Below are 14,432 nucleotides of genomic sequence, written 5' to 3' on the forward strand. Positions count from 1 at the left end.
GGGGGGTGCAGGGGGTGGTCAGAAGTAGAGTGAAAGGTGATTGGACAAAGCCTAGCAACTCCACTGTTTCTAGCGTCAACAACAGCCGGCTGCTTGCTTCTCTAGGAACTTTTGAGAAGCTTTCGTAGAAAATGGGCGAGTTTATGGAGGACGTGGAACAGATGAGTTCCTCGCCTGTGTGGTTGAAGACACACGGACTAAAGGAATGCAAACTCTGTCTTTCGCAGATCATCAAACAAATCAGCTTTAGACACAGCGAAGGTAGCAAACTACTTGTAGTCGTTACTCACATTAATCAAACTAAACATCATATGTCATATCATACATTAAACAAAAGGTTTATTGACATATCCCTCATTGTAATTCGTGTTGTTTCCCACCAGATTATGTCCAGTCTCTGAGGAAATCTGTGGCTTCTCAGTATGGCGAAGGTTTATTTCCCCAGTTCAACAAAGATGGAAGCTGTTACAACGTAAATTCATTTATAGCCTACTGTATCCTGAGTTGTAACTGATGTCCTCAGGACATGCTTAGTATCTTTTTTTCTTCTTCTGCTTAAGCTGACAGCCACTCCAGAGCGACTGCAGGAACTGTGCTTCTTGTTGGAGGAGAAAGCCCAGTTGTACCACTGCAGGAGGGCCTGGCTCACCACAGGCAGCAGACAGGTGTTTGGGGTGATCCAGGAAGAAGCTGTCAGCCTGGTTGTGGACCTTGGTGGTGGGATCGGGTCTCAGGACCAGCTGGGGAAGGATGCTGTGTGCAGGGTCCTCAAAGAGCAGGTGTCACGGGTCGCCAAGTTCAACCTGATCTGGTGAGGAACCTCTTCACCATGTCTGAGTTAGTGTGTCCCTACACCTGTTATCAACAGGGCCACTAAAAGGATTGTTGCATGAATCTGTAGACCTATAGAAAAACCTCACATCAAATAGGCTCGTTTTATTTTCTCTTTTCTTTTTTGTGTGTGTGTGTGATGTACTGGTAACTGAATCCTAGCCTAGCTGTCACACTGTTCGGGGGCTGTCCCACCCACATTTGAAAACAAACCTACGCCCCTGACGTTGTTTGTCGGCAGCTCTGGCATCTCTGTGAGGTCGTGGATGAGGAGAGCTGTGGCCGCCTCCGAGTACCACCTCCGGGCTGCCGAGAGGTGGCTGCGTGGCCTAGCCCCGGAGCCGTCCTGCCCGGCCTCCACCACTGCTGCCCTGCAGAGGGCCATGGAGGAGCCGACGGTGGGTGTGCGACCTGGGTCCCAGGGTGTCCCTGATGGTGGATGGGTTGATGGGAATAACAATAGCATGGTACCCCCCCTTTTGGAATGGTATAGTATAGCTTATGGCGGTTAAAGTATCTCCCTAGCCTTTCAACACCACCCCCTTAATTTGAGCACTGCTTTCAATTTGTTGCCACTTGTGTACCAGAGTTGAAAAACGTAACATAACATATAGCTATCCATTATTGTGTTTATTTTTTACGTTTCTTCAAACAGATTCAAGCAGTCTACTTGTTTGTTGTTGGAGATTTCAAAGGCAGTGTCACAGACGTGCTGCGGTACAGACCTCCAGGGAACATGAAACCAGTTCACACAGTGTTGTTCCGGTCCAAAGACGAAGAAACCGTTGCTGCTTTGAGAGAGTTATCACAGCTCACTGCTGGGAGGTAAAGACCTGAACCTCCACTCGAGGTGAAATCATCCATAATAACCCTTTTTATTTATGCAATGTCATGATTCATGCAACATAGTTTTCGGTTATGTATTTGTACCCAGTTTGTACTGTCCTGTTCTTGAGTCTTGTCTAATGCATTCGGTCGAAGTGCATTGCTAATAACCCGGCAACTCAATAAAGTAAGTTCCTCAAGTTTCCACCAATCAATACTGAAGAAAAGGTTAGCCAATCAGATTACTGGACATGTCATGTCCTGTTGTTTATGCTGAGTGGTCCAGCTATGAGGACAAGAGCACCAAACTCATTAATCAAACCTGAAAGGATCTTTACCGTTGTCTTTGAATGTTGACGGAAGGTCACTCAGCTGAATCCCTACGGGGGATCCTCACCATCGACCTTGCCTCTGTCCTTTCCTGGAGGTTTCATGCTTACACAGGGATGAGAGGGGGCGAAGGCGAGCCATTAGTCTCTGCAGAGAGGCGGAGAAGCAGTGAGCCAGCACCCCAGCCTGCAGGCCATCCCCCAGGTACGGTACCTCTGCCGCTGAATGACCCTCTTCGTTAAGGTCGTTATCAATCAAGTTCAAATACATTTAGTTTCATATTATGGAATGCCATGAGTGTGTTGAAAACACGTGTGTGTGTGTGTGTGTGTGTGAGGAGGTGGGATCAGAGAGGATGTTTATCTGGTGTGGTGGGAGAGACAGGAGGCTATAAGAGCCAGGGACGTTGTTCTGGACATCCAGAGACAAGCCTTCGCAGATCAGACACACCCTGGTGAGATCTCTGCCTAGCTTCACGAGTGGTCTAGCAAGCAAATGGAACTGGCCCACATACAATACATTGCAAAAGTCTTAGGCACGGACAAAATGTCTCTTTGTTCCACTTTTATACTGCCGCACAGATACGAAAGACCCCCCAACAACGTCAACAATATTCATGTGAATAAATCTTGGGAGCCTTACTTTTACACAGTACTGAACCTAACCTCAATATGAACAGACTCCATGTGTCCAGATGTGTGTTCACCAGTTGAGAGCCTCAGCTCCAGGGAGTGGCTGTCGAGGTTTGGATTGATCCCTCAGAAACTAGACGTCTTTGGGGCTCTGGGGGACTGTGCCTTCCGCCACTCTGACGGTGTCGTTGACGTCAAATGCCAACTGACAAATGAGACCACCCAATCAGATGCTGTGAGTGAACTGATGGTTTGTTATACATAAATAAAGTTTTCTTTCTGTCAAATGAAATAGCTTGTCATTATTATAGTTCGATCACCCGTCATCCTTTCCTCCACTCTGATACATTTTCTCAAAAAGGGAAGGAGAAAGATGCTGGTGAACGCTAAATACTGTGAAGGTTTCGCTCACATGAAGTGGCGTGACGACTCTCTCGTTCACGTCTACGTCCCGGCGGAGAAGCTCCGGTGGTATGAAGAGAGGATGGCCGCGTTCCTTCAAAACGTCGGGAGGAGGTAGAGTATGAAGCATCACGAGGTCCCATCTGCCGTTGGTCAACAAGGGGTTTTCTGAAGGAAAGATGTTTGGTCTCTGTTCAGATTAACGTGGCTAAGAAATGGAAGCAGAGACTTGTTTGGGACTGTTCTGGAAGATCACCTCTACCTCCTCATCGATACCTCCGAGTCAATGAGAGACCAACTGCCTCTGCTTAAAGACAAGATCCAGCAACTAATAAAAGTTACTCTCCAATTTTTTTTTTAATGGTACAGTTACACCCACATTGTTTCAGAGTTCATAACGATGTGGATTTCATCCTTGCAGGAACAACTTTGTCATAAATCAAAGATTAACGTTGTGGCCTTCGGGTCACGGGTAGCGTGTTGGAGGAGCAGGCTGACAGACGTGAACTCTCACAGCCTGGACAGTGTTTGTTGGTGGGTCAAAGGGCTGCAGGTGAGCTGGGTCCGACTCTAAAAACAGCTGCTGTAGACCTGCTAAAGCTTGGTGCTCATCCACAAAGATAACAGGAAGTTAACAGTTGCTTTGGATTTCCCAGTGTGGAGGATGAGAAGAGGTAGCCTATTTCTAACCGACACCAGTAAAACAGGCTTTACATCGACACAAATACAGACTTTATCAGATGAGTGAGCATTTTCCAATGAGCCTGTGTTTACTTCCATTTCGGTATTGTATGGAAATATGCAAACTGAGTTATCTCCTCAGGGTGGATTCCATTACAAAGGGGAAATTCAGTTAGATAATGATATAACTGTAAAGCATTCAACTACATTACATTAGCTAATTTTATTCATTGATCTTACGTGTTTACTATTATGGCTTAAAGAAAATCTTGTTTTTAGGCTGCAGGTTCAACCAATACTTTGGAAGCGTTAGGTCAGGCCTTCACTGACCGGGACCTGCAAGCTGTTTACCTGCTGACGGATGGAAGGCCTGACCAGGTATGGCCTTACCATCTCAGTGGCAGGAGATCACAGTTTGTCAGGCTTATCTTACTGCAAGGTCAAAGGTCAAAACAACCCCTTGTCACTGTTAGCCTGTGATTCTTTTCATGGAGCAGATCACTGCCCCGACACAAAGAGCCGACAGCCTTTCCAAGTTAGTTTGACCTCAGCCCGTTGAGCATAACGTTTTTTTACGAACACCTCTCAGCCAATCGGGAGCATCTTGGAGCAGGTTCGTCGCTGGGGCCCTACCAGTATACCAGTCCACACCATCTCCTTTAACTGTGATGACCAGGAGGCCAACGACTTCCTGCTTCATCTGGCCAGGGAGACACAGGGCAGGTTCCACTGTTATCACCCTGCCACTCAGGGCTCCCCCCTCCCCCAGCACAATGAGGTGAGCCAGCACAGAGACACGTCGTTCTGATGTCACATCCTTATCTAAACCTCTGAGCGGCGTATGCTTTGTGTTTACCACGCTGTACAACAAGCAAGCTGAAGTTGTCAGTGTTTAAAATCATCACCAGACAGTGACACTCTGATATACAGCTTATTCGAGCAACGACATGGTCCCATAGCCCCCTAGATCAGTTTGAGGGCAAACAAACGTTGAAAAAATGTTCAAAATGGTCAACAAATAGTCTGTTGTCATATGTTTCCCATGAAGAGTGAGGACATCCACCTTTTGAAGCGGGAGATGAAGAGAGGGGAAGCAGGCCTCCGTCGGGTCCGGAGTCTCCGTGCAGAATGCGTGATGTTGGACGCCTTCCACCATGAGAGCAGGAGAGAAATCAATCGGTGAGATCGTTATTTGTCGACATCATTGTTTGACCCCAGACACTGATTTTAGGGAACAGCTTAGACCAGGGGTGTCGAACTCCGGTCCTCGAGGGCCGCTGTCCTGCATGTTTTAGATTTTTCCCTGCTCCAACACACCTGATTCAATTAAATGGTTTGTTATAACGACCCTTCATTCAAATCAGGTGAGCTGGATCAGGGAAACATCTAAAACATGCAGGACAGCGGCCCTCGAGGACCGGAGTTCGACACCCCTGGCTTAGACAATCTCCCAGCTGTTTCTACAGTGGAAGATCACGTCAGAAGGGTAACAGCGCCCCCACCTGGCAGAAGAGCACACAGCACCAGAAAGAGGAACCTCTCAGAAGTGCCGTCGAACGACCACATTCGGAGAGGTGCCAGCCCAAACCAGAGGAACATGAAGGTTATTATAAAACCAACCATCACTCACCCCAACAAAGTGCAACAAAACAAATGTACCTAACAAGCAGATCTCAGAATTCCATAAATAGTGTTTATTTAACCTGCCAAGGACAAACTGGCGCGGGCATGCTGGGGCTTGTGAGCAGTGGTCTGGGTAGGAGTGACCAGGACCCCACCCTCACCGACAGGCCCCCCAGCCCCACGCAGGACTGGATGCTGTCCGAGACCCAGCTCCTCCTCCAGAGGAACGCTGAAAAGCAGGAGCAAGTGCTCCAGAGTGAGTCAGCACGCCGCTACAATAACAAGGCTTACCTGGGGATGGACTCCCCCCCCCACCCCCCAATTAAATGACTTTCCTGGAAGCCATTTTTGTGTTTCCATTTTCGAGCAAAGCTAGACAGTGAGGAGGAGAGGCACAGAGAGGAGTCTAATCAGACTCATGAGCAGGGTCGTTTATAACTGCCAATCATGTACTGCGGTTTCCAGGAGACCCACGATTGGCTGTAATTCCTCCAACATCATTTGGACTGTAATAGTCGATAATTCAAAATAAAAGTTTCCCCCCGAGGCTCCTTTGAAATGTAATGAGCAGTAATTTCAGGTGAGTGCAGCGTTGGAGAGCAGTTTTGTTGATTAGCTGAACTGTTCCTTCCTGACAGAACTGAGGTTGGGGTCCTCGGATGGGGAAACAACCAATCAGGAAAGGATCAAACCTAGGCAGTGAGTATTATGGTGTCAAGCTGATTCATTTGGGGTTTTGGATTGCCCTTTTGACTGGTCTAGTCTGGTGCCTTTTGGTCTGTTATATTCTACATTCTCTCTGCATCCTAGTTACTTATTCTAAAACCAAAAGCGATAGGACTTATAAAGGGTCAAGCGAGGGGCTTGATTTTGCATGAAGCGTCATGGTCGGTTCACAAGTTGGCTGGAGGGCGGAGGGATGGGTAACACCAAAAAGAAAGGAACCCCTTTGGTTCAACATCTTTTTCGAGGGGTTTCTCCAAACGGTAATGGGGGGGGGGGGGGGGGGGGTCCGCTCACATCAAACCTGCACGTGTGTCCCAGGTCCCTGGATGTGCCGTCTGCTGAGTGGCTGAAGAGCAACAGTCTGGAGGCCAGGAGACTCACCTTTACAGAGGCCGTGACTCCGTACTCCATCCTCCACACCCCCAAACACCTCCCCCTGCTGGACAAACAGGTCTACTCCAAAGTTTTCGATGAGGTATGCACGTCATTGGCCAGTGTGCCACCTACCACCAAGTCAGTGGATCTTAACAGCCTGGTCATGATTGGTTCACTGTCGGTAACCTGGCCAACAGCTATTCCGTTTCTATGTCTGTGTTTCCTTTGAGATCCTGTAGGGGGCAGAGTTGTGATTGAAATAGGTCCGGTTGCCACAGATGATTCAGTGTTTCAGAGTGGGAGGATGAGTAGAAGTTGGAACAAATCAAGGCAAACACTCATCAAGGCCGTAATCAGCCATTATATAAATATGTATGTTTTATTCGACCAAGAAATCCATGCAATAAACCACAAAGGCCTCACCACAGGGTCCCGGGTTTGATTCCAGCCCGGGCAATTACATGTCCTCCCCTCTCTCACCCTTACATTTCCTGTCATTCTACACGGTTTCTATCCCAATAAAACAGAAACGCTACAAGATACATCTTTACATAAATACAAACAACTAAGTTAGCTCTTAACACTCAGTGTTTGCTGTTTCCTGACGTCTATGCCGAGCCTAATTGTGTGTCCAGCCCTAAGCACACGTGTTCAGTGTGGATGCAGCCCGTGTGTGCTACTCATCACTCTGGTGTTTTTTTTGTGCAGCTGCGCGGCTCCCATTGTCCACGCTCGGCTATTGTCCTCCACTGGGAGAGTAGAAGGAGCACCTGAAGTACGCAGCATTCCTCGCGTTTGTTTTTTTTCCATTTCTATTCAAATGAGCCCCAATAACTGTCGAAAGCCTCCTATTCATTCCGAGCAGAAACAATTGGCTGCAAACAAGCGCCTGTGTCTGCCTGCCCTCTGGAAGCAGCGCACAAGTATGTAGCGAGATGATGATGATGGCGGTGTGGGGTTCACGTGGATGACACTCTTAAGGCTCAATGGCCTAGAAGGACGACAAACCACGCTGCCATGGCAACGGCGCCGCGATGAGCAGACTGGAGACAATGTGTAGTGTAGTGTTGATGGACTCGGAATTGTACAATCATTTCTCGTCTTAGTGAGACACACACACACACACACCATTCCGTTTGCATGTTCACCACTGCCTGGGATGGTGTGTGTGTGTGTGAGCTGTTTCTTTTCTCTCCACTTCAGGCTTGTCCTCTCCTGCACATCAGCCTTGGCAGCGAGCAGCACCTGGCTGTGATCAACCCTCTGGCCCTGAACCTGGAGGGCTACAAGATCAAGCTCCAGAAGGTTCTGAGTGCATATGAAAGGTCCTGAGAGCCCAGCCCTTCTGTGTGGACCTCACACAAACACCACGTCCTGTATTGTGACTGACGACAGCGTCGTTGGTTTGTTCATCCTCAAAGAATAAACGTCTGCTGTTCTTCATTCCTTTATCAGGCGTTTGAACAGGACAGTGTGGAGATGTTTGACTCAAGAGGAGAAAGATCAGTGAGTACACTATTTATGAGTGGATTAACCTAATCTTGACTTTCCTACGGGATCAATAAAGTGAATTGACTGTATGAAGACAGTATTTACACTGGGGTTTTTGTATTGGTGGTTGATGAACAGCTAGAATAAGAACTAGCTAATCAGAGTCTCATTCCAACCTGGCCGGGTGACGTGACCCGAAAGGTTTGGTGGCGTCGAGCCGGTCTCCTTCAGGGTCCACCGGTCCCCCCTGCTGGAGGCCCTGGAGCGGCTGGGCTGGCCCCTGGCCCTAGAGGACGTCACTCTCCTGGAGGAGGAGATCCACATGGGCGTCTCCTTCCTCCAGCAGGCCTCAGACCTGCAGCGGGCCGCCCAGGAGAGGAGGAGCCATCACGCCGTGAGTCACGCCCTTCTAGAACTCTCAAGACGGACTCTAGGGTCACTTCCCGTTTTCCATCTGTGGAATCTGAAACCTTCCCGTGAGATTCGAGTTGTTTCCGCTCGACTCTTCCTCTGTGGTTCTGAGGCCGGGTGACGACGACAAGGTGACAGCTGTCAGAGACTGAGGATTACTCTGCTCACCTTGTCTGACATTGAAGTCACACAAGCAGTTCAAGAGGGGGGGTTATAAATCCAATCATTCTTCAGCTGTGCAATCAAAAGCAAACAGTGCATCAGTTAAGCCTCTGGTATAGGTTTGCACACAAACATCTACACGCGCACACAAGCACACACTTGCGCACGGACAAGACACAATCTCTCTTGTAATCAACTGGTGATTGAAGTGCAATGGGAAATTAGACCTGCTTCAGGATGCTTTAAACCTCACAGTAATTTAGTCATTTCTGTTTGTTCCAAATGTCCTGACATCAGTCTAGTTGCATGTTGTTTTATTTATTTGTTTACAAATCCTGCGAGGAGGAAGTAGCATGGTTTGTTCTCCAGAAAGTTCTCTCACGGTTCCTCTGTTTACATAGAACGCAAGACGCGACACTAACAGTTCATCGAACACCCCAGTCAGGAAGGCATCCCAGAGACCACCGGACCCTCTCAGAGGTCAAAGGGTAATCGCCAGGTCAGAGATCGATGGGTACTACTACTCTGGTAAGCGCCCCCGACCAACATGTTCCTCGAAACAATCCGGGACACACCCTGAATACTCCTTGACTGTGCTTCCTCTCTGGCTCCTGTGATGTCCCTCCGTGCTTGCCGTAGGTATGGTGAAAGCGTGCGTGAGGAGGCGGGCGGTGGTGCAGTTCACCAGCGGAGGTTCTGAGATCGTACCTCTCGAGTTCCTCTTCCTGGTTGGGGGGGCCCAGCCGTGTCCTCGTCTTACAGTGAGACAGACACAGATGCTTTTTATAAATACCTGAAAAATGTGTGTTTATATATAAATATAATTTTAAAAGAATGAGAATGAAATACATATAGAAAACAAAATCCCGACATCCAGAACTTCCTGTCCACCCCCGTGTCTCCTCAGATGGGGGACTTTGTCCTGGTGGCGGACAAACACTCAGGCGGACGCTTCCTCCCCGGTGTCGTCATAGCAACCCCTTGTCGACTGGAGCGGGCGGACAGATTTTTTTCCGTCCTCCAGCCCGACGGGGAGAAGGTGCGTGGAGGGGCTTCTGGCCGGGGGCCCTCTGATGAGCTGGGCTGGGGGGGCTCAGGAGGACGAGAGGCAGGCTGGCGGATCCAGCACCACTTACCACCCCTCCCTCAGCTGGGACCCAGTCCAGCGCCTCCCATCCAGGGCCCCCTCACGCTGCCACTCTCCCTGATGAGGCGAAGCCAACACGCTTGCTATGCACGCGCTGGAAAATCAACCCAAGGGGTTCACATGTGACAGGGTTGTCTCCGCTTCCATTTTGTATTGAAAGGGTGTTTTCTCATCCCTGTATGTCTGGTCCAGGTTCACTGTCAGAGGATCAGAATGGTGAAGATCAGCCAGAGGAGGTACCTGCAGACCTGCATGGACCTGCAGCAGCACGTCCTGTCAGCCCAGTCCAGGTCTCACTCAGAGCCACCATCCAGCCAGAGGCCCTCCAATACCAGCTCCTCTGCAGGTCAGTACTGCAGACCCTATAGACTCACAGCAGGTCAGTACTGCAGACCCTATAGACTCACAGCAGGTCAGTACTGCAGACCCTATAGACTCACAGCAGGTCAATACTGCAGACCCTATAGACTCACAGCAGGTCAGTACAGCAGACCCTATAGACTCACAGCAGGTCAATACTGCAGACCTTATAGACTCACAGCAGGTCAGTACTGCAGACCCTATAGACTCACAGCAGGTCAGTACTGCAGACCCTATAGACTCACAGCAGGTCAAGTCTGCCGTTTAAGCTCAGTAACACAGCACTGGCTGAGGTGTATCAGATAACACTCCTCACTGTCACTTGCCAATCACTCCCAAATAGGTGATCTATCCTGGGCCGCCATTAGGATGAGCTATCCTTGGCCAAACCCAGCAACCATTAAGGAGAGCTCAGGGGGATTAGGACCCTGGAGGGGTGGCTCTCTGAAGGACTGGAGGGTTGGGGCGGAGGGTTGGGGTGGGTCTCTGAAGGACTGGAGGGTTGGGGCGGAGGGTTGGGGTGGGTCTCTGAAGGACCGGAGGGTTGGGGCGGAGGGTTGGGGTGGGTCTCTGAAGGACCGGAGGGTTGGGGCGGAGGGTTGGGGGGACTCTGTGTTGACAGCACAGTCACCATGGCTAAGGGTGTAATGTGATAAGTAGAGCATTACCTCCGCTGGGGTGTGTGTGTGTGTGTGTGTATACACTGTACGAGTTGTGTATGCTAATTTGTGTCATGGATCAGATGGTTATTCTGTGACTTACAATAGGGACATTCCCCCCGAGGCGAGTAGGGTGAAGTGCCTTGCCCAAGGACACAACGTCATTTGGCATTGTCAGGAATCGAATCCCTAACCACTCAGCCATCTGATCCCCAATCATAAATCCAGCATGCCTCTCCCCTCCAGCATACAGTGAAAGCTGCCCACCCAAACCTGACCTGAGGTGATCACACACTGCCAGATCATTAAAGACCATTGGATTAAAGGCCAATATGAAGTTCCAGCGACCAAACCCAATACAATCTATATTCTATATGATTCATTGTCTCGCTCTGGATAAGAGCGTCTGCTAAATGACTAAATGTTTCCCTCCTCACTAATCATTTTAGGACACTGTGTCATTCGTGACCTCACTGTTGACAGTTTAAAATGGATGTTTTTGGATCAGTGATACCAGCGTGTCTGTGAGCAGCCTGCTGTGTCTCTGGTAGATCTGGGCCAGACGTCCACAGCTGCAGGTGTGCGTCCTCTGACCCACATGGACAGAAAGCACGAGAGGCTTTAGTCACACCTCAGTGGCATCTCTGTTTCAGCATCTTAGTCTCTCTCTCTCTCTCTCTCTCTCTCTCTCTCTCTCCCTCTGTCTCTCTCTCTCTCTCTCTCTGTTCCCATCTCACACTGGAGTAGACAACGTCACTTTTTTAAGGAGGGATGGTGGTAGGGATGGAGGGAGAGAGAGTGAGAGAGAGAGAGAGAGAGAGAGAGAGAGAGGCTGTACTCTGATAGGAGTTGCTCATGATAAATGATACACATCAGTAAGCCTAGGTTTTGAATAAAGTAATTACCATTGGCCTGCTTTCTGTCTGCGTAAAGAGGCTTTCAATAGATCTCAATGCACCTGGACATTGTCCTAAACTAACCAACACTGGTTGTAGAGGAGGGTGTGTGTGTGTATGGCTCAATTCAGTATTCTTCCCCATGGCAACATGCAATGAATCCAACCTCCATATTCTATACCTATTAAGCTGTAATAATGGACTTTGATTGGTGGCCTTTTGGACTTCTGATTTGAACAGTTAAGGTAGAACCAGGTGCGTACTGCTACCCATTGTCCAGCCACAGTTGCTGGGCCATGCTCATTTACTGTCCAGATGACATCGAGAGATTAACAGCAATCTAATTGCTGATGATTATCTCTCTCCCCCCCCCCCTGAGCTAGCTAAGGGAAGCAATAAACTTTGTGTTTTCAACACAAAGTGATCATACACTTCTACCTGTGTTCAAATACAGGTACGGGTGGGGTTCATGCTGACAGCTGATGGCACACACACTCTGGGGAAATGCCCTCCTCATGACAGATGGCCTTGGGGTTAAGGGGCTTATAGCTCAGAAGGGAACATTTCGCTTGAATTCGGGGAGATCCTGGTCTGCTGTGTCTATTTACTGTCTTCATGAGGGTGTTTGTTTGGTATGCTGGATTCAGACCCAAAGGATATCATTATAAGGCTATAATGTAGTTCTTCTCCTCCTTTAGTCCTCTTTCTTTCTCCCTCCCTTCCTTTTACTCTCTCCCTTCTATTTTCTCTCTCTCCGTCTCTCTCTCTCTCTCTCTGTCTGTCTGTCTGTCTGTCTGTCTGTCTGTCTGTCTGTCTGTCTGTCTGTCTGTCTGTCTGTCTGTCTGTCTGTCTGTCTGTCTGTCTGTCTCTGTCTGCCTGCCTGCCTGCCTGCCTGCCTGCCTGTCTGTCTGTCTGTCTGTCTGTCTGTCTGTCTGTCTGTCTCTGTCTCTGTCTGCCTGTCTGTCTGTCTGTCTCTTTCTCTCTCCCTCCCCAGTTAGTCAGAGGAAAGCAAATCTGTTCCCTGGCCAACAGACTCTCTATTCTTACTCCAGCTGAGCCCTTTTCCTCCAGCCAGAGAGACGATCCCAGGCTTTATTACCGGCACCAATGTTTACGTTCCTCCTCCACCGCAAGCCTGTCCATCCCATCCTGACTGTGGTGATGTGGTCCAAGGGGCTGTGCTTCCCCAAGGCGACAGACCTGTGTGCTGGCAGAGGAGGTGGGGGAGGGGGGGGGGGGGGAGGGTGTTAGCAGGCTCAGATAGGCGATCAGGTCTAAAATGGGATTAGAAGCGCAAGCTCAGAAGATTGCCAAGGGGATTGCTCAGGTCTCTCTGGGATGACAAAAGGTTGCTGTGTTAAAGCCCGAACAGGTGATACTTTGTGAAACCAGCCTGGAGACAAATGGTGCTTTTCTCCTCAGCCCCAGATAGCTGTTTCATCACTACTCGACAGGCAATGCTAATGACCTAGCAGCTAGGTTAGTTAGCTAATTATAAACAACCCGGTATTTTACAAAAAGAACCTGTGATGTTTAGGAAGATTGGTCATTTCAGTCTTGCGGGAAATACACGTTGACTGATTAGGAAAGAAGTTAACCCTTTCACAGATCTCTCGATGGTGTGTGTCTTTTGTCAGTCCGCTGGTGTGTCTGTAGCCCTGTACCAACGCATGCCCCAGGATTAAGGTTAGAGTCACCAGCTGTAGGGGAGTGAGCTGGCCATAACAACAGCAGCCACAGTAAGCAGGCTGCACTGAACAGTTGACAGTCTAAATATGGGCATTGCATTACAATCACATCCAGAGAGCTGATGGTGTAGGTTGGTCACAGGTGTTTATCTGTAGGTATATGTGAAGCCCTCTGTGACATTGCTTGTAGGAAAAAAAAGTTATATGCATGTAAAATGTTTTTATTTTTATTTTCAAGACCTATGGAAACGTGATTCACGTAGAAAACTTGCGATTTATCATAACCCCTCTGAAGATGAAGTCCCAAGGGGTCTTTCTTAGACTTCTGAGATGCCAAAATCTGTCATCTTATTTCTTGGCTGTAACACCTAAAGTAGTTCTACATTTACCTATTTTCTCACACCCAAGGATGCTTTACAGAGAAATGAACAAAATAAATAATTAAATATATATAAAAAATTCATACAAACAAACAACCAGATGTTGTTTACATATGTATATCAAGGCTTCAGGTGATTCGTCCACGATTATGATCCCTGAGGACAGACGGATGACATAGTACTATCTTCTGAACTGGTTATGATTGACAGCTGTGTCTGTGCCCTGATAGACTCCGTGGCCGCTGAGGGTGGGAACGTCAGCTGCATGAAGACTCAGAGGAAGGCAAGGAAACAGGAAAACACACCCGAAGAAGAGGGCTCCAAACAGGAAGTTCATGGCCTCTGTTCAGATCCTGCCTTCCAGAAAGCAGCGGAGGGGAGAAACTAAGGCGAAGGAAAAGAGGAAGATGAAGGCGATAGGTGAAAGGGAGGATGAAGAGGAGGAGGACATAGATGAGGAAATGGAGTCGGCAGATGTTAATACCAACTCATCTGAGTTGAGCCACTAAGTCATAAAAACTAGACAAGTTAGTGTTAATACTATTTGTGACTATGGTTCAGCTCCATAACAAGTTATTCTTATGATTTAGATGTTATAAAAATTATACCTTTAGTGTATTTTCATGGGTCTGTGATTCAAAATATTGTGATGTGGTAGTGATAAGGACTGTTTATGATTACATTTTTGTGTATTCAGAAATAAATCATGTTCTGAATGTTAATATAGCAATGCGATATTATAAATCAATCAAGTGTGGACGTTCCTTGATTCACTTATCTACTGTAGTATCAAGTGTGTAAATTAAGCGAATA

General features: G+C 48.3%; 1 protein-coding gene across 3 annotated transcripts; it reads left to right on the forward strand.

Annotated features, from left to right (window-relative positions):
• The first annotated feature begins 85 nt into the window (after positions 1-85).
• On the forward strand, positions 86-14,394 carry LOC124478781 (von Willebrand factor A domain-containing protein 3B-like). 3 transcript variants are annotated; one of them, XM_047037218.1, is made up of 26 exons: positions 86-261; positions 384-472; positions 561-811; positions 1,073-1,229; positions 1,487-1,656; positions 2,084-2,190; positions 2,324-2,440; positions 2,666-2,853; positions 2,980-3,134; positions 3,219-3,357; positions 3,442-3,573; positions 3,981-4,079; positions 4,291-4,479; positions 4,750-4,880; positions 5,168-5,304; positions 5,413-5,580; positions 5,963-6,023; positions 6,369-6,525; positions 7,629-7,750; positions 7,881-7,931; positions 8,118-8,310; positions 8,891-9,017; positions 9,129-9,250; positions 9,397-9,528; positions 9,829-9,982; positions 13,850-14,394. In XM_047037218.1, exons 1-26 carry the CDS (start codon positions 132-134, stop codon positions 14,005-14,007), a joined length of 3,636 nt encoding a protein of 1,211 aa, XP_046893174.1. In that variant the 5' UTR covers positions 86-131; the 3' UTR covers positions 14,008-14,394. The 3 variants fall into 3 exon arrangements, with proteins under 3 accessions (XP_046893174.1, XP_046893175.1, XP_046893176.1); XM_047037219.1 differs by having other exon boundaries at positions 2,327-2,440; XM_047037220.1 differs by lacking the exons at positions 9,829-9,982; positions 13,850-14,394 and having other exon boundaries at positions 9,129-9,291; positions 9,397-9,487.
• Positions 14,395-14,432: the final 38 nt, after the last annotated feature.

Source organism: Hypomesus transpacificus, chromosome 16, assembly GCF_021917145.1.
Source record: "Hypomesus transpacificus isolate Combined female chromosome 16, fHypTra1, whole genome shotgun sequence".
In the NCBI taxonomy this organism is placed as follows: domain Eukaryota; kingdom Metazoa; phylum Chordata; class Actinopteri; order Osmeriformes; family Osmeridae; genus Hypomesus; species Hypomesus transpacificus.